The following is a 19,173-nucleotide window of genomic DNA, read 5'->3' on the forward strand; positions in this document are numbered from 1 at the left end:
AAAAAAAAAAAAAAAAAAAAAAAAAAAAAAAAAAAAAAAAAAAAAAAAAAAAAAACAAGACCATTATCAAACACTTCTTACACGAAGAAGAAACCGAAAAAACAAAAACATTATCAAACAAGCAAAACGTTGCCCTAATCAATCACCTGCGCTGCAAGAAGTCGGCGGGTCTCTCTGCAAGTCTTTAAGCTCCTTCAATATTCTCTTGGACGCCATTGTTGCAAGCTCCAAGCTTTTGATTCTACAGAGGAAAATCAAGAAGAACACTGGTTTATTGCAGAGGGCAAAGGGGTTAAAATGGTCTTTATAATGCCCAAAAAGGGAGGGTATAAGAACCAATGCATGGTAATTGGTTTTGCACTTCTCAAAGTGGGAACAGAATAGATTCTTTGAGAAGAAGATAGTAAGCTAACATATTAAGAATCTCGTGTGTTTTTTAATATGAAAAAGGATAAATTCCATCTTTACCCTCACGAACGGTCATAATCGAGTGTCGTGAGTATATTAAATGATTCAATTTCTCGTGTGTTTCGCCTCCCACGTGTGTCTTGGAAAGTTTCTCGTAACAATTAGGTTAACCGTTCTAGATTGTTCGGAAAGCATTTTCAACCCAATTGAAATAATTTTGTAGGTGAAATTGGATTATGTAGCTGAATCTAGGAAAATCTAACCAAAGAAAGTTTAGGAGCACCAAGTTGAGCCTGATACGGTAAATGAGCCTACTGTTGGAACATCCATAAGTTGGACTGGATGAACTGAGATTGGTGCATGAATAACACGTATCCTATGTTAAATCAATTAATGTATATACGTTTCATACGAAATTTATGTCATGATAATTAAGAAAATATTAAGTGCATCATCTCATTAAAACATGATTCTTAAGGTGAGATTTTATGCATGTTGTATGTCTCACGAGCATAGATTACTTTTCATGTATGTTACGCATGGACACATATACCATAGTATTATAATAATTTTTATAATTTAAAGATTATATATATATTATAAAATTTAAAAATGAATAAAAGGTTTTAAAAGTATGAATTATCCAAAAAAAAAAAAAAAAAATTATATATATATATATATTAATTTTATAAATATTTTTTTAATTATTTCGAGCAACTCTATTATTTCAATTTTATAATTTAATTCATCTTTAAATTATATATATATATATATATGATTTTGTTTTCTAAAAAATTTAAAAATTTAAAAATTAATAAAAGAACTTATAATTTATATATATTATAAATATTTTTTTTATTATTTATTCTCCAGTCTATTATTTCAATTTTATAATTTTATAATTTAATTCGTCTTTAAATTATATATATAATTTTATAACTACTTTTTTATTATTTATTCTCGTGCAACTCTATTATTTTAATTTTATAATTTATATATATATATATATATCAAAGGTGTATTTTTCTAAAAAGGAAAGCTGACGTGTAGCATAACCATTGAAGAAAGTGCACAAAAATCGAAGTAAGTGCCCGCAGAGTATAGAATCTCATTAAGCCCGCCAATTTCGAAATATCGTTAACCACCGTCTCCTTCTCTCTGTAATCTTTTCCTCTCTCGAAGCCCTAATTATGGCGAAGAGCTCAGAGCCAAGAGATTCATCTTCAGTTCCGTGAATTTCTCCAGAGGTAACATTATATAAACCATCTTCCATTACCATTCCAAATCAGCTTCTCGGAGTCTCAATCTCTAATGTGACGTTAGCCATTGAGTATTCATTTTAATCTTCCATGTTCTTCCTGTTTATTCACTGAATTCCAACTCCCAATCCAAAATCCACAAGATCGATTCCATGGCGGTTCTTAAACAAATGCTTGTTGCTTTGGTTCTTTCCGTTCTGGCTCTTGGTGTTGCTGCAAATCGTACCATTGGTGTTACCTACGATAGCAGATCGCTCATCGTTAATGGCAAACGAGAACTTATGTTCTCTGGTTCCATTCATTACCCCAGAAGTACATCTGATGTAAGTTAATCTAGAAAAAATCTGGAGAAAAAAAAAAAACAGAGATACCTAATGGTTGTTTCTTGATTGCAGATGTGGCCTGATATTCTCGAGAAGGCGAAGCGTGGTGGTTTGAATGTGATTCAAACTTACGTTTTCTGGAATATTCATGAACCAATTGAAGGCCAGGTAAATCTGAAGATCTCAGGTCGAGTTTGATTGATTATGTGATGAGTTTATCTTGAATCGAGTGTTTTTTTGCACTGTGCAGTATAATTTCGAAGGAAATTATGATTTGGTGAAGTTCATCAAAATCATTGGAGAGAAAAAGATGTTTGTAACTCTAAGAGTTGGACCTTTCATCCAAGCTGAATGGAACCATGGGTATTGATCATCATTTCCTCCTCGATCATGCTTCAAAATCTCTGTAATTCTTTGTGTTCATCTCTAAGATGCGTTCTTTTCACTGTATATTCAGAGGACTTCCATATTGGCTCAGAGAGAAACCAAACATTATTTTCCGATCATACAACGCTCCATTCAAGGTAAAAAATGACTGCAATCTTTACATTTTGAAGAGATTGGAGTTCTTGTGGGTACTAAAGAAAACAGAACTGTTTCATTTGCAGAATTACATGAAGAAATTTGTGACCATGATCATAGACATGATGAAGGAAAATAAGCTATTTGCTTCTCAAGGAGGACCCATCGTTTTGGCTCAGATTGAAAATGAATATAACCATGTTCAACTTGCTTATGATGAGCTCGGTGTCCAATACGTCCAATGGGCTGCAAATTTGGCCATTAGCTACAACATTGGAGTTCCATGGGTCATGTGCAAGCAAAAGGATGCTCCTGATCCCGTGGTAAGCTTGGTGTTCTAAGCCTTATGATTTGATCAGAAACTAAGAATCTTGCTTGTATTGTTCAGATCAACACCTGCAACGGAAGGCACTGCGGTGACACCTTCACCGGTCCCAACAAGCCCTACAAGCCTGCCTTGTGGACTGAGAATTGGACTGCTCAGTAAGCATTTAACCTAATCTTGCTTACAATTTGAATATAATTCATACAAAAGTACTAACTAAACATGAACTGTTAGATACCGTGTCTTTGGAGACCCACCTTCCCAAAGAGCTACAGAAGATATTGCCTATTCCGTTGCCAGATTCTTCTCCAAGAACGGGAGCCTTGTTAACTATTACATGGTAAGAAATCTATGGCTTGTTTTGGTTGAATTCTACTTCAATGGCAACCAAATGATCTATTGAGCCTCCACAGTACCATGGTGGCACAAACTTTGGAAGAACAAGTGCTGTCTTTACAACAACCAGATACTACGATGAAGCACCACTTGACGAGTTTGGTAAGTGTGTTTCATGGCTAATTCAACCAATTATTGTGCTCAAACGTCTAAATGTTGCACTGTTGTGACATGAAAGGCTTGCAAAGGGAGCCCAAATGGGGTCATCTCAGGGATGTGCACAAGGCTTTGAATTTGTGCAAAAAGCCTCTCCTCTGGGGAACTCCTAGAACCCAAGTGATGGGCCAGGGCCTAGAGGCTCGCATTTATGAGAAGCCAGGAACTAACATTTGTGCTGCTTTCTTGGCCAACAATGACACCAAGTTTGCACAAACTGTTAACTTCGGGGGACGAGATTATCTCCTTCCTCCTCGATCAATTAGCGTGCTTCCCGACTGTACCACTGTTGTCTACAACACTCAAACGGTATAACACCTCTCTCATAAGAACAAACTCAAGATTCATGGTTCCTCAGGGCTCTAATTGACTCTTCCGTTACAGATTGTAGCACAGCACAATGCCAGGAACTTCGTCCCATCAAAGGTTGCAACCAATTTCCAATGGAAAATGTACTCTGAACCCATTCCAACTGTTGAGCAAATCCCAGTAAATAATAAGATACCATTGGAGCTCTACACCTTACTCAAGGACACCACAGATTACGGATGGTACACCACTAGGTAATATGAACTTCAATCACTTTTTAAAACAAAAAACTAACCCAAATGATATCTATCTAACATCCTATCATCAACTGATAAACAGCATTGAATTGGACATAGAAGATGTGTCAAAGCGCCCAGATATTCTTCCTGTCATTCGTATTGCAAGTCTTGGTCATGCTATGCTTGTATACGTTAATGGCGAATATATTGGAGGGGCACATGGTAGTCATGAAGAGAAGAATTTCGTTTTCCAAAAATCAGTTCCCTTCAAGGCTGGACTTAACCACATAGCCCTGCTAGGCACATTAGTTGGACTTCCTGTATGTGGAATACACCATTGATTGTTCGTTCGGTTTGATTCTATTCTAGAAAATGTAATTACAAGTTCTTTTGTCATAACAGGATAGTGGAGCGTACATGGAACACAGATTTGCAGGACCTCGATCCATTACCATCCTTGGTTTGAATACTGGAACACTTGATGTTTCTAAGAATGGTTGGGGACACCAGGTTGGTCTCAACGGAGAAAGAAATAAAATTTTCACCGAGGAAGGATCACAAAAGTTTGATTGGAGTGACATCAAAGAACAAAAATCTGCTCTCACTTGGTACAAGGTAATGTTCTTAATAAGCTCTAGTAATGGACAGAAAATGAGGCAACCCCATGAAAAACACAATCAAATCAACTCAACTAAACTAAACTCACTGATTTTCTTGCATCCAGACATACTTCGATGCTCCAGAAGGCAACGATCCAGTGGCTATTAGAATGAACAAAATGGGGAAGGGACAAGTTTGGGTGAATGGTCAAAGCATTGGTCGATATTGGATGTCCTACTTATCCCCTCTAAGACAGCCCACACAAGCAGACTACCACATTCCAAGATCCTTCATAAAGCCAAAACAAAATCTCCTATTGATATTGGAAGAAGAGCCATTCACACCTGAAAAGGTTGAAATCGTACTGGTAAACAGAGACACAATCTGCAGCTACATAACCCAATATCATCCACCAAACGTCAAGTCCTGGGAAAGGAAGAACAAGCAATTCAGAGCGGTGGTTGATGATGTGAAATCCGGTGCCCATCTCAGGTGCCCCGATCAGAAGAAGATTGCCGCCATTGAATTCGCAAGCTTTGGTGAACCTGCTGGTGTCTGCGGAAACTATGAACACGGGAAATGCAACTCAGCCGCTGAGACACAGAAAGTCGTCGAACAGGTAAAACAAACTAATACAATACAATACAATACCTGTTTACAAATTTGAAACCCTTTTGAAATGGGTTTTTGGTGTTGTTGTTGCAGTATTGTTTGGGTAAAGATAGCTGTTCAATTCCATTGGATGCGTTCAGCAACTTCAAGAGTGAGTGTGATGGCAAGACAATAGCGATTCAAGCAAAATGCAGCGTCTAGAAAGAAGAAGAGACAAGGGAGGCTGGTCTGCTCTACCTTCTGCCTTCTGCCTGCTGCTGATAACACCATGAAATCATCCTCCCTTTAGAGTTGAAGCTCCTTGAAGCTCAATCTTTTTTTTTTTTTTTTTTTTTTTTTTTCCCCCTTATCATTTATGATTATTTATTATGAATAAATTAAGTTTTTGTTATCTCAATATGGCTTCAATTCTTTTAATAATTTTTGAATTCTTAGTAGTCATTAATTAATATTTGTAACTTAAATTCTTTTAATAATTTTTTACAATTTGGTTTTTGATATTTAAATAAACCTTAATTTGAAAACAAATAAATATAATTTTACAAATTAATATTTTATTTTTATTATAAACAAATTATTAAAAAAATATATTGAAGTAGGCTTATGATAAGAGACCTCTAAATTATAATGGAACACTAATTTGTATAATTAGAGGATTATCAGGATTAAGTTATACATTCAAATTCTTGTTTAAATTATGGGCTTAGAGAGTTTCGAGATATTCAATCACTCTCTCTCCTTGACTTGTATTAGTAGAGCCTTCATCTAAAGGCTTGTGAATACCATGAACTTGTTTAACCCAAATGAACGTTGGATGTTGATGGAGGTAATAACTCCTACGGATATTGATTATTTTTCTAATCTTCTTTCATCAATAACTAAAATTGATTTTTTTTTTTTAATTTTGATAAATGAGATTAAATTTTCATAATTGATTTTCATTTTAATGAATATTTGCATAATTTAGCTTAAATTTTTTTTAAAAAATGATACATTTAAATTTAATTGAAATTTGTAAATTAAAAAAAATTATACCAATATTATTATTAAAAAAAAAAAAAAGAAAAAAAAAAAAAGAAACAATTTGATGCCAAACTCTAATTTAGAATAAAAATTGAAATTATTACCGGCTAAATTCAGGTAAAAGAGAACTTTTTTTAAAATTAAATAGCACCCCCACCGAATGACACGTGGCATCAAAGAAGTACTAAAATTTTCCCGCTTTAAATGAGAGAAAGCAATTGGATCAAGTTCTGCGCCACGCCATGAAAACCGCGAATCAAATCGTTGGCTGTTTCCGAGTTCCCCCAATTGAAACATCAACAATCTTTTCATAAATTTTGCGAAAAAAACGAAACCATCCCGAAAAAACAAAAACTACAACATTCGCTACTTGTTTTTAGAAGATCAATGCTTCGATTTCAATGATTTTTTTAAAATCATCATTCCATTGACTGTCGGCTTTCGATTCCGTTGTTTTGGTCGTTGAAATCGAGAAGGAAGCTTGGGATCTTCCAAAATTTCCCTCTGTAGAATATTCTTATTGAATCATTGATCTGCAAGTTTGAAGGCGCCGGAAAGTCGATGAACAGGAATTGAGATGGGGTTTTTCGGTACTATATTGGGTTTTTTTGGATTTGGAGTCGGCATCTCCATCGGCCTTGTTGCTGGTTACTTCCTTTTCATCTATGTTCAACCTAATAATGTTGAGGTTAGTATTTATTTGCTTTGGATCATTTACAAGGAGATTTCAGAACGTGTTTCATACCAACAGATTCGCTTCCATAACCACGAGTTTCCTTACTAATAAGAACTTATTATAAACACTAATATAATTAGATCTGGTTTTTATATACGATCTTTGCAATCCATGATAAGATCGATAAAGGATAGGATCGTTTGGATTGAACCGTAAGAGTGAATGCAAATAGTTTAGGAGTTCAGATCATAGTCACCACTTAGGATTTAATATCTTAACTGAGTATTTTATGAAGCAAATGGAGTAGGATTATGTAGGAATGTTTAAAATTAATTGGAAATTGAGTTCATATGATGTTGAATTCGAAAATGAGAGATTACAGAAATGTTTGGATTGATCATACGTTAAGGGGTTCAGATCATAGTCAACCCAATATGAACATATGAACATTTGGATTGGTGACTGGTGTTTGACTCTATATCAACTCATCTATACCAACTGACACAGTTGAGGACAATATCTGTTAGCGGTGGGTTTAGGCCATTACAAATGGTATCAAAGACAGACACCGAACATGCCAGCAAAGAGGCTGAGCCTCGAAAGGGGTAGACACGAGGTGGTGTGGCAGCAAGGACGCTGGGCTCTAAAAGGGGATGGATTGGGAGATACCACGTAAGTTGGAAAGGAGAACGAAACATTCTTTATAAGAATGTAGAAACCTATCCCGAGCAGACGTATTTTAAAAACCTTGAGAGAAAATCCAAAAGGAAAAGCCCGAAGAGGAGAATATCTGCTAGCGGTGGGCTTGATGGGCTTGAGTCGTTACAGCTTTGTTAGCTTTCCTTATAATACCTATCCTACATTCTATGGATTTTGAAGAACTTATGCTGAAATGGTCTGTTCAGGATCCTGAGATTCGACCGCTTGTCGAAGAGGACACAATAAGATTGCAGCAAATGCTTCCTGAGATCCCACTTTGGGTGAAATGTCCAGATTATGATCGTGTATGTAACTTGCTTTAAATTCCTCTGGTTTTGCATTTTCACTGAATTATCTGATACTTTTGGTATCAACTATTTTGTAGGTTGACTGGCTTAACAGGCTTATTCAATATATGTGGCCTTATCTTGATAAGGTTCACTCATCTGTCTCATCAGCAGCAGCATGATTTTGTTATCCATTTCTTGTGTCTGTTCAGAAATCTTATGTTTCTTCTTGATACAGGCGATATGCAAAACAGTAAGAGATATTGCTAAACCTATTATTGCAGAGCAAATTCCTAAATTTAAGATCGATTCCGTTGATTTCGAAGCACTCACATTGGGGTCCTTGCCGCCGACGTTTCAAGGTACTGATGTGATTCAACTCTTCAGGTTCAATATTAGAGGAATTTTATGTGAAAATTTTATGAAGTCTTCCATTGAATCTTTGTTCTGTTTTGTGAATGTGGGAAAATGTAGAACTCTTTGAATTTGAAGATGGTTATTTCTGCACTTTAGAATGTCTTGAAAGAAGGAGAAGAAGCTAAAAAGTCATGATTGGATGAGATCATAGAGTATGCTTTACGCAATTCAAGACTAGGGAAATAGGACTTTGATACATTCCATCATGTGGACTAAGAATGTGAGATCCCACATTCGTTGGGAGGAAAACAAAGCATTCTTTGGAAACCTCTCCCTAGCAGACGCGTTTTAAAAACTTTGAGGGAAAGCCCGAAAGGGAAATTCTAAAGAGGACAATGTTTGCTAGCGGTGGGCTTGGATTGTTACAAATGGTATTTGAGCCAGACACTGAACGATGTGCCAACGAGGAGGTGAGCCCTGAAGCAGTGTGCCAACAAGGACATTGGTCCCAAAAGGGGATGGATTGCGGGGTTCCACATCAATTGGAGAAGGGAACAAGTGCCCAAAAGGAAAAGCTCAAAGAGAACAATATCTACTAGCAGTGGGCTTGAGCTTTTACAAATGATATCAGAGCCAGACACCGAACGATGTGCTAACAAGGAGGCTGAGCCTCGAAGCAGTGTGCCAGCAAGGATGCTGGTCCCAAAAGAGGGTGGATTGGGGGGTCCCACATCAATTGGAGAAGGGAATAAGTGCTCGAAAGGAAAAGCCCAAAGATGACAATATCTACTAGCAGTAGGCTTGGGTTGTTACAAATGGTATTAGAGTCAGACACCAGGCAATGTGTCAGTGAGGAGGCTGAGCCCCAAAGGGGGTGGACACGAGGAAGTGTGCCAACAAGGACGCCGGCTCTAAAGGGAGTGGATTGGGGTGTCCCACATCGATTGGAGAAGGGAACGAGTGCCCGAAAGGAAAAACCCAAAGAAGACAATATCTACTGACATTGGCTTGGGTTGTTACAACAAATGTGTGAGGGTGTTTATCAGAATATTTATCATCTTTTTATTTTGCCTTTCTTCTATTGCAGCAGAGAATTTAATTCGTTGCATCATTATTTCTATTCAAGATAGCAGCTGATCTTTTCTTATGATCATGTTTCTTGTTAGGCATGAAAGTGTACGTTACTGATGAGAAGGAGCTGATATTGGAACCTTCAATAAAATGGGCTGGAAATCCAAATGTCCTGATAGCAATCAAGGCATTTGGACTGAAAGCAACAGTTCAGGTGAGAATATGATGTCTTTTCTTATTCTATGCCTAAAATTTTAAATGACCTTTTCATTCTTCTGTCTGGCAACTACAGGTTTTAGATTTGCAAGTTTTTGCAGCCCCACGTATTACCTTGAAGCCATTGGTTCCAAGCTTTCCTTGTTTTGCAAATATCTTCGTCTCGCTCATGGAAAAGGTTTTGTGATCACGAGTCACCATTCCATTTCTTGTTGGTATTTACTCAAGTTTTGTGACTGGGAACTTTTAATGTCTGATCCTTTGCCAATTTCAATATCACGTGAGGAGTTTGAAACATTCTTTAGAAGAAGAGTGTAACCTCTCCTTAGTAGACGCGTTTTAAAAACCTTGAGGGAAGCTCGAAGGGGAAATCCTAAAGAGGACAATATCTGCTAGCCAATGTGAGACTCCCTCCCAACAATCCTCCCCTCGAATAAAGTACACCATAGAGCCTCCCTTGAGGTCTATTTAGCCCTCAAACAGTCTCCCCTTAATCGAGGCTCGACTCCTTTCTCTGGAGCCCTCGAACAAAGTACACCCTTTGTTCGACACATGAGTTACTTTTGACTACACCTTCGAGACTAACAATTTCTTTGTTCGACACCTGAGGATTCTATTGACATGGCTAAATTAAGAGCATAAACTCTGATACCATGTAAGGAATCACGACTCTCTACAATAGTATGATACTGTCCACTTTGAGCATAAGCTCTCATGGCTTTGTTTTGAGCTTCCCTAAAAGGCCTCATACCAATGGAGAAATGTATTCCTTACTTATAAATTTCATGATCATTCCCTAAATTAGCCAATGTGGGACTCTCTCCCAACAATACTCAACAGGCGAGAATTTGGACTCTCTCTCTCACGTTTTTGAAAACTTATGGCTTATTGATTGTGTTGATCGACTCAACTCTGCTGTTGGTTTTGCAGCCACACGTTGATTTTGGCCTAAAACTTGTTGGGGCTGACTTAATGTCAATTCCAGGTCTCCACCACTTTGTCCAGGTACTGTAGTGATGTTTTTATTCTGGCTGAGCGCATAGGCATTAAGCTTTCCATGTGAGTTAATATAGTTCATTATCTGAAGCAAAGTAACATCTATCAGCCTCTATGGTAAACCATTCTCAAGATGACACCATTATTTGGCTGTGTTTCCTTCGTTTTTTCGTAGCGAGATTGAACGTTCAAACGCTCAAAGAATGCGAATCTGTCTCACTTTATTGAGTTGAATTCGAACGAGTTTGATCTTGGAATCATGTTCATGATTGCATTGAAAACTTAACTGCAGGAGACCATTAAAGATCAGGTTGGCAACTTGTATCTATGGCCTAAAACCTTGGATATAGCAGTCATGGATCCATCAACGTATGTCCATATTCTTTGTTTCAATGCTATGAAACTTGTGTTTAGGCTCCTGTGCTAATATAATCAATTTTGATTTCATAGAGCGCTAAGGAAGCCGGTTGGTATCCTAGATGTGAAGGTTGTGAGGGCAATGAGACTAAAAAAGAAAGACCTTTTAGGTGCATCAGATCCTTATGTAAAGCTGCAGCTTACAGAGGAAAATCTACCTTCAAAAAAGACCACTGTGAAGCAAAAGAATTTGAATCCTGAATGGAATGAAGAGTTCAGTTTTGTGGTTAAAGATCCAAATTCCCAAGCCATAGAGTTCCAAGTTTTCGACTGGGAGCAGGTCAGTAATTTTGATGTCCTTTCCTTGAATCTGTTCTATTTAGGCTGGGAGCAGGTCAGTAATTTTGATGTCCTTTCCTTGAATCTGTTCTATTTAGGCTCATATAGTTCATGTTTGAAGGTTGGAAAGCATGACAAAATGGGCATAAATCTAGTCCCTTTGAAAGAGCTTTATCCTGATGAGCCAAAAGTCTTCACGCTTGACCTGCTCAAGAACATGGACTTGAATGATGTTCAAAATGAGAAGAACAGGGGACAAATTGTGGTTGAGTTGACGTATAAACCATTCAAGGAAGATGATTTAGCTGGAGATTTTGATGATTCACAGAAGAAGGTAATGGATGCTCCTGCAGGAACGCCTGAAAATGGAGGTCTACTTGTAGTTATTGTTCATGAAGCTCAAGATGTTGAAGGCAAGCACCATAACAATCCATATGTGAGGCTTCTCTTCAAAGGAGAAGAGAAAAGAACCAAGGTACTTCATGATTCTTGTTCACGTTTACTATCATCGTTACTGATATAACAAGTGGGAATTTCTAGAGATCTTATTTATAAGAATTGAAGTTGTAACGTACCTACTGGCTTAGGTAAATGTGATATCCCACATCGGAGAGGTGTGGAAACCTCTTATTAGCAAATGCGTTTTAAAAACCTTGAGGGAAAGCTCGAAAGGGAAAGCCCAAAAAAGATAATATCTGCTAGCCATGGGTTTGGGCTGTTATAAATGGTGTCAGAACCAGATACCGGGCGATATGCCAGCGAGAAGACTGAGCCCCGAAGGAGGGTGGACATGAGGCGGTGTGCCAGCAGAGATGTTGAGCCTCGAGGGGGTGGATTGGGGGGTCCCACATCAATTGAAGAAGGGAAAACGAGTGCCAATGAGGACACTGGGCCCCGAAGGGGGGTGGATTGTGATATCTCACATCGGTTGGGGAGGAGAACAAAACATTCTCTATAAGGGTGTGAAAACCTTTCCCTAGCAGACATGTTTTAAAAATCTTGAGGGGAAGCCCGAAAGGGAAAGCCCAAAGAGGATAATATTTGTTAGCAGTGGGCTTGGGCTGTTACAAACGGTGTCAGAACCAGACACCGGGCGATGTGCCAGCAAGAAGGCTGAGTCCTGAAGGGAGGTGGACATGAGGCGGTGTGCCAGCAGAGATGTTGGGCCCCAAAGGGAGGTGGATTGTGGGTCCCACATCGATTGGAGAAGGGAACGAGTGCCAGCGAGGACGCTGGGCCTCAAAGGCGGTGGATTGTGATATTCCACACTAGTTGGGAAGGAGAACAAAACATTCTTTATAAGGGTGTGGAAACCTCTTTCCCTCCACACCTCTTCCCCAGCAGACGCATTTTAAAAACCTCGATGGGAAGCCCAAAAGGGAAAGCCCAAAGAGACAATATCGGCTAGCGGTAAGATTGAGCTGTTACAGTAAATATCTAATGGGCTCCTTTCCTGCATGCCATAAATGGCTTACGAATAAGAAAAATCCTAGAACAAAATGAGAGGTAGCTAACCAACTTCTAGGAGAAGACATAATTGACTGCATTAATTTCGTAGCTAGCGGAGAAAGTTTTTTATACCGTTGAAGTCAAGAGAGAAGTCTCTTAAGCCACTATGGTCTGAGCTCTCACTTAACAAGTAACCAACCAGCAAGATTATTTAGATCGATATTTATCAAATTCTTGTCCGGTCCTTTTTTGTTTGGCAGCGTCTGAAGAAGAACAGAGACCCAAGATGGGAAGAAGAGTTTGAATTTATGCTGGAAGAACCACCCACAGATGACAAATTATATGTGGAAGTTCTCAGCTCTTCATCAAGAATGGGCCTCTTGCATCCCAAGGTACGTGGTTACTATATCCGAAAATAGCTCAACTAATTAAAACATAGACCATCAACCATTAACTAAGAGGTCAGACGTTCGAATCTCCGTTAAACTCAAAAGAACAATATTAGAATATATGAACGAGCAAGAAGTAAACTCGGGTAGTTTTGTGTCATGTCTTTTTACTTATCAAAAGTCTTCTTCTGATACTCACTTTCAGGGTCGGTTTGAAATGACTTTTTAAGTGCTATAAAGACTCTTTTTGTATACTTCAAAAGACATTCCAAAACGAACGATTCTGAAGTACTTTTGTCTACATAATCATTCGACTTTCCTTGACGAAGGATACTCGTGTTTTGGAACAGGAATCATTGGGGTACGTGGAGGTAAGTCTGGGCGACGTTGTTACGAACAAAAGGATAAATGAAAAGTACCACCTTATAGACTCGAAGAATGGAAGGATTCAAATTGAGTTGCAATGGAGGACTTCATCCTAAGCTCACCATTTTTTTTCTTGCTTAAATCTTCAGAGGAATACAGCAAGAGACAGGAAACACATTTTTCTAATACATATTCATTTCTGATACTTTTCATCGCCCATACAAATAAAGAGGTTGTGAGTTTAGTTTTTATTTAAACCCAAACATTTCATCGGTCGTTTGATCCTTGGGTTATAAATCTTACTCTATTCGTTTTGAGTTTAGTTTTCATTTGAACCTGAATATTTCATCTATCGTCCTTGGGTTCTAAATCTTACTATGTTCTGGGTTCTAAATCTTACTTGTCTTGATGTCATCTCGAGTCTCGAGATGTCGTCGGCCATCACAACTTGTTCGGTCATGCTATTGAGAATGGGCCCGTGTGTCACTCATCTCGTCAGGACTTCTCGAACATCCACTCATTTGGGTTCTATCGAGGCATTGGCCCTCTCGTATCCATGTCGTGTCATTTACGGAAACTGTGCTGGATAGCAGGGGTATGTAGCAACCTCCAACACGCAGGTTGGGGCGCAAACTGGCACACTCGTATTGCCCGGTACTATCCTTGAAAAACCCATTTCAAAGGAAGTTCGAGATACTTGTCTCGACACGTTCGCCCACACTGTGACATATAGTAAATCGTATTGTGTTATGAGTTTAGTTTTTATCATTGAACGTTCAAATTTTTTAAATTAAAAAAATCTACTAAACGCCATTCGAATTATTATGTTCCAATTTATATTTAATAAGATTAGTTTTCTAAAATGTAATTACATATTTTTTTTCTAAAAATTTAATATATACAAAATTTATTTATAATTTAACCTATTTTACAAATTATTTATTTTATGCTAAACCACAAAATTTTCTTTAAAAGGATGCATTAAATTCGACAACGAATTACAATCTACAAAAATGAAAATAATAATAATAAATAAATAAAACGAACGAAATAATTTTGGTTCACTGAAAATTTTGTATAAAAGGCGCGTGGCGGTTCATGGCCAAAGGATGAGCTTTGGAGGTCGCATTATCAAATTGGGAGCAGATTTTTGCGAAGTTCGAGGTATTCATTGATTTTTCTTCTCTCGTCTGCTAACTATAATATCCAATCCCATCGTTTCTTCATCTTCTTCTTCTTCTTCATCATCAGGTATCCTCTCTACTGTACGAAGCAACGCCTTTCGTTTTTCTGCTCTGTAATGGCGTTACCGGTCGTAGATACAGAGTACCTTAAGGAGATCGATAAGGCTCGCCGTCACCTCCGCTCTCTCATTGCTAACCGGAACTGTGCACCGATCATGCTTCGTCTGGCGTATGCTCTCTCAACATTCACCTTGATTGTCTATTTTCAAGTATTGGAATAATCGTTGTATGTATCGGATTGTTATTTCTCTCATTTCATTTCTCTTGCGAGTTCGGTTGTGTAAATGAAAGAGACGGACGGTTCCTTTAGGAATCTGTGGTTAAGTTGCTTGTTGTTATTCCTTCTGTGCTGGTTCTTGCTAGACTTGCATGGTCAAAATAGGAATTCGCCAGTTTAGCTGTTTTTTTTTCTGTCGAATGAAGTTTTGCTTTCTCTCTGATTTTCTTGGAGTGATTTCTGACGAATGATTTAATGTTTCTAACACTGTGCCGTCTTTTGAAGTTGGCACGACGCTGGCACGTACGATGTGAGTACGAAAACTGGCGGGCCTAATGGTTCGATTAGGAACGCGGAGGAGTATTCTCACGGATCTAACAATGGACTGAAAAAAGCTATTGATTTTTGTGGTATGCCAGTGTTTTCTTCTTTGCGTTGAGGTTCATGTAAACTGAAAGTCAATCAATTAAGCTATCTGAGTATGGTTCGAAGTATCTTTGTTGTTGTAGTTTCGAAATTATATTGGAGCCATATCGTGGTTTTTTATTTACCGAGAATGTTCACTAAATATTGCAAATTAACATATTTGACTTACACTTGTATTTCTTCTTTAATAACAGAGGAAGTAAAGTATAAACATCCGAAGATTACTTATGCAGACCTGTACCAGGTAACTGAAACTGTTACGGTAGTATAGATATGCCTGCAGTTTTGTAATTTTACCAATTCTGATTCATCCTATTTTAGGTGGAATGGATTCTGCATGTAAGGAACTGTATGTGTTATAAATTTTAGCGTGAGAAGTACGTTAGAAATATGTTGTGATTGACCAATGATATATTAATCGAAATTAGATGAAAAGCTCCACAATGGTTAAGCACTTTTACTGTCGTTGAGCGTTTCAACTTCACTCCTTGTTAATCTTAGCGTGAGAAATATTGTCATTGAAATTTTATTAGCATAGTAGATTCATACTGTGATTTTTGGATCTCTTTGTAGTGGGAAAGATGCATGCCTCTTTCAAATTCACATGCTATACATGTCTAAGTTTGTATTTTAACAAACAAGTTTACATTTGCTTCTTCATAACTCCTAGATAAAAGCTTAATGAAAAGGTGAAAATTGTAATAAGAAGACTTTATGAACCAGTGACAGTCGAAGAAAATTTTTAAAACTGTATGTCCTGTAATGTAATTAGTATTGCTGAATCTTTTTGGCAATAATAAACTATTATGATTTAAGTTGCATTTGGAGTTGGTGAGGAATTTGCTACAATCGCTGTTCACATGAACTTCCCACCTCACTTCAATAAAGTAAGGGAAAAGAAAACATCATCTGGGCCCCAAATGTTGGAAGTGAAATCTTCATATATTTGTTCCAATTGCCTCAGTGAGCGAAAGGTGACACCCATGGGTACTGAAGTACCCAGTGGTGAGTATAAATGTTAGGCAAAGGCAGATGCAAAAATTTCAGGAAATCCTCTGTACCAAATCTTAGTATCAATAATTGTTTCATTCTTACACATTCACCAAGGCAGACTCAGAGATGGTCGTATATTATTATGCATCTACTATGACAAGAATAATGAGGTTATCGAGCGTACTCAATTCATCAATGCTATTAAGCTTTTTACAATCCCCTAAGATCTGATAGTGTTTAAAATTTACTCAATTCAGCTAGCTGGCGTTGTTGCTGTTGAGGTCACTGGAGGCCCCACTATTGACTTTGTTCCTGGTAGGAAGGTAGAGTAACATTTATTTGTTTACTTTATGATTGTAGCATCTGATGGTTCTATCATCCGTTCCAGTAACATCTTAATCCTTGATTCTCAGGATTCGAACATTTGTCCCAGGGAAGGCCGACTTCCTGATGCTAAAAAAGGTATAATAATTATGTTATTTTGTCTGTAGATTCCTGCAGTCCTGCAAACTGAACGATATCTGAATGCCTTTTCTGCATCTAGCTATGTACTGTGAATGAAAAAATATTAGGGATGAGTTTCTAGCTAACTGGTTTAATATAATCATTATATTTTACAATCATTTGTCAAACAGGAGAAAAGGAAGATCTGCATTTTTTTATAGTGTTTTTTTAGTTGCACAATTTGCTGTCAAATTGTGGCTCTTGTGTTTAAGATGAAAGTAAGCTGTTAGAGGTTCGATATGGAATCATAAGTGTCAATGCCACAACCTTGAATGTGATTTAATCATGTTGATAATGCGATCACAGTTTATGCTTTTCGACATGATAATTCGAATTTGAACTGTGCTTTTTTAATAAAATATCTTGTCATATTTATTTGTATTTTACTGGAAGTTGCTTCTTAATTTCTCCTGGGGTTTAATGATAATGATACATTCAGATTCTACAAATTTTTGGCATTCTTGCTGTGATGCTCAAGTTTTGGTAAGAAATTGTCACTTATCTGGCTTGATATTTTAAACGATAGCCATTTTCTAATTTTGGTGATAGGTGCACCGCATCTGCGTGACATCTTTTATAGGATGGGTCTGTCTGACAAAGATATTGTTGCACTGTCTGGGGGTCACACTTTGGTAATTTCTTCACACATTTTTATTCTTGCATGGCTTTATTATCGTTTAACTAATTGAAAATTCTGATGTTATAGGGAAGAGCACATCCGGAGAGATCTGGTTTCGATGGACCTTGGACAGAGGATCCTCTGAAGTTTGATAACTCATACTTTGTGTAGGACTTGAGCTATATCTTAGGCTAATCCTTGTATCATCTTATTAGGCCATACATGGTGTTATTTCTGATTGTTGTCAATTTGATGTTGATAGGGAACTGTTGAAAGGAGAATCAGAGGGACTATTAAAACTTCCTACGGACAAGGCCTTACTTGAAGATCCTGAATTCCGCCAATATGTGGAATTGTATGCAAAAGTAAGATCTTATTTTATGCATTATGGACTAGCGGGAGAAATTTTACTATTTTGCTATCCTAAGAGGAAATGAAAAGATTTCTTTGTGCCTAATCCGATTTTTAAATAAGTAGTCCACTTGATTTGGAATATAGATGTAACAGCACAAGCCCACCACCAGCCGATATTGTCCTTTTTGGGCTTTCCCTTTTGGGTTTCCCCTCGAAGTTTTTAAAACTCGTCTGTTAGGGAAAGGTTTCCACACCCCTTATAAAGAATGATTTGTTTTCCTTCTCAACTGACGTGGGATCTCACAGTAGATGTCCGTTAAAAAGACAATTTTTGCAGTCTCTAACCATTTGCAATTACCACTGATAGAACTTTAGATTTGGCCAGTGTGTATAGTACTTCTCAGCTACCATATGTATGAGCCATTTCTTATTCTATTTTCGTCAATTTCTACAGGATGAAGATGTATTCTTTCAAGATTATGCTGAATCACACAAGAAACTTTCAGAGCTAGGGTTCACTCCAGGTTCTGCTAAACCAATTGTGAAGGACAGCACAGTTTTGGCTCAGGGTGCCGTTGGAGCCGCGGTTGCAGCTGCTGTGGTAATTCTGAGCTACTTATACGAAATCCACAAAAAATCGAAGTAACTACAGTGACAAGGTCGACTAGTTGTCTTTATAGCAATATTGAGTTCATTTCTAGCCTGGAAGATTATCATGCCAATAAGACAACCTAGGCATCATACTGATTCCATGTATTAGCTTCAGAAACATCATCACTCTGCAAGATTATCATCATACCATAAAAATTTATATTTATATCTTGCTTTATATGTTTAATTCCTTGTGAAATTTCTTGTTTCCCCTTTTCAGATCAACACCTTACACCGGATGATTTAGCTCGGGTAATTTCTAACTTATTGTATTTAAAAGCTTCATTTAATACCTGTAGTAAAATTATCTTTCATTTGGGGTATCTTTGATCCTTGAATTTGATCAAGGAATAAGAACAGAGTAGAGTGGGGGTAGGGTCATAACATAACAATATTCAAGGTGGTCAAAAACAACCAAAAGAAGTGTACCAAAAGATGGACAAATGAACTAACTGTTCAGAAAGATCTCTGGTGGATGGAATTGACAAATATTGTTTGGAAAAACATTAAGAGAGGCCTTCGGGAACATTTCAACTTTAGAGCCCTTTTTCTTTTGGTATTTACAAGTAAGGAGCTTGTGGTGGGTATCCACACAAGAACACAGCTGCCTTTTGTTGAATGGGGAATCTCTTTGGGTTGTTTCTTTTATCATCTTCAAACCTACTCCCAATCCCTTTCCTTACCAACCAAAAAGAAAATTTCAGTGGTTCTAGAAGACTGTAGTAGAGCCAACAGACTCACCCTTCCATCAAACACTAAATCTAGCTGCTCTGCTATTTTGTTATGTTGGA

At 37.5% G+C, this 19,173-nt stretch overlaps 4 protein-coding genes across 4 annotated transcripts in view; 3 read left to right on the plus strand and 1 right to left on the minus strand.

Annotated features, from left to right (window-relative positions):
• LOC111468491 (ubiquitin-conjugating enzyme E2 5B-like) overlaps positions 1–282 on the minus strand; it is a 2,842-nt gene extending 2,560 nt beyond the window's left edge. The window contains exon 1 of the mRNA XM_023113748.1: positions 147–282. Within this exon, the coding sequence (XP_022969516.1) occupies positions 147–216 (70 nt within the window). The 5' untranslated portion in view covers positions 217–282. The remainder of the gene's footprint in view (positions 1–146) is intronic.
• A 1,328-nt stretch (positions 283–1,610) lies between these two features.
• Positions 1,611–5,461, plus strand: LOC111468497 (beta-galactosidase 13-like). Its single transcript, XM_023113754.1, has 14 exons — positions 1,611–1,990; positions 2,063–2,158; positions 2,241–2,353; positions 2,448–2,514; positions 2,599–2,835; positions 2,901–2,995; positions 3,072–3,177; positions 3,251–3,335; positions 3,412–3,698; positions 3,774–3,952; positions 4,038–4,257; positions 4,340–4,552; positions 4,662–5,156; positions 5,243–5,461. The coding sequence occupies exons 1-14, from the start codon at positions 1,820–1,822 to the stop codon at positions 5,348–5,350; spliced, it is 2,472 nt and encodes an 823-aa protein (XP_022969522.1). The 5' UTR covers positions 1,611–1,819; the 3' UTR covers positions 5,351–5,461.
• A 950-nt stretch (positions 5,462–6,411) lies between these two features.
• LOC111468471 (synaptotagmin-1-like) lies at positions 6,412–13,691 on the plus strand. The gene is made up of 12 exons (XM_023113723.1): positions 6,412–6,860; positions 7,754–7,852; positions 7,933–7,983; positions 8,073–8,196; positions 9,358–9,476; positions 9,555–9,656; positions 10,409–10,483; positions 10,767–10,843; positions 10,925–11,171; positions 11,292–11,645; positions 12,880–13,011; positions 13,359–13,691. Exons 1-12 carry the CDS (start codon positions 6,750–6,752, stop codon positions 13,488–13,490), a joined length of 1,623 nt encoding a protein of 540 aa, XP_022969491.1. The 5' UTR covers positions 6,412–6,749; the 3' UTR covers positions 13,491–13,691.
• A 773-nt stretch (positions 13,692–14,464) lies between these two features.
• LOC111468480 (L-ascorbate peroxidase 3-like) lies at positions 14,465–18,569 on the plus strand. Its single transcript, XM_023113735.1, has 10 exons — positions 14,465–14,538; positions 14,626–14,787; positions 15,121–15,245; positions 15,456–15,505; positions 16,512–16,577; positions 16,668–16,716; positions 17,308–17,390; positions 17,465–17,544; positions 17,640–17,742; positions 18,186–18,569. Exons 2-10 carry the CDS (start codon positions 14,675–14,677, stop codon positions 18,375–18,377), a joined length of 861 nt encoding a protein of 286 aa, XP_022969503.1. The 5' UTR covers positions 14,465–14,538; positions 14,626–14,674; the 3' UTR covers positions 18,378–18,569.
• Positions 18,570–19,173: the final 604 nt, after the last annotated feature.

Source organism: Cucurbita maxima, unplaced genomic scaffold (assembly GCF_002738345.1).
Source record: "Cucurbita maxima cultivar Rimu unplaced genomic scaffold, Cmax_1.0 Cma_Scf00036, whole genome shotgun sequence".
Taxonomy (NCBI): domain Eukaryota; kingdom Viridiplantae; phylum Streptophyta; class Magnoliopsida; order Cucurbitales; family Cucurbitaceae; genus Cucurbita; species Cucurbita maxima.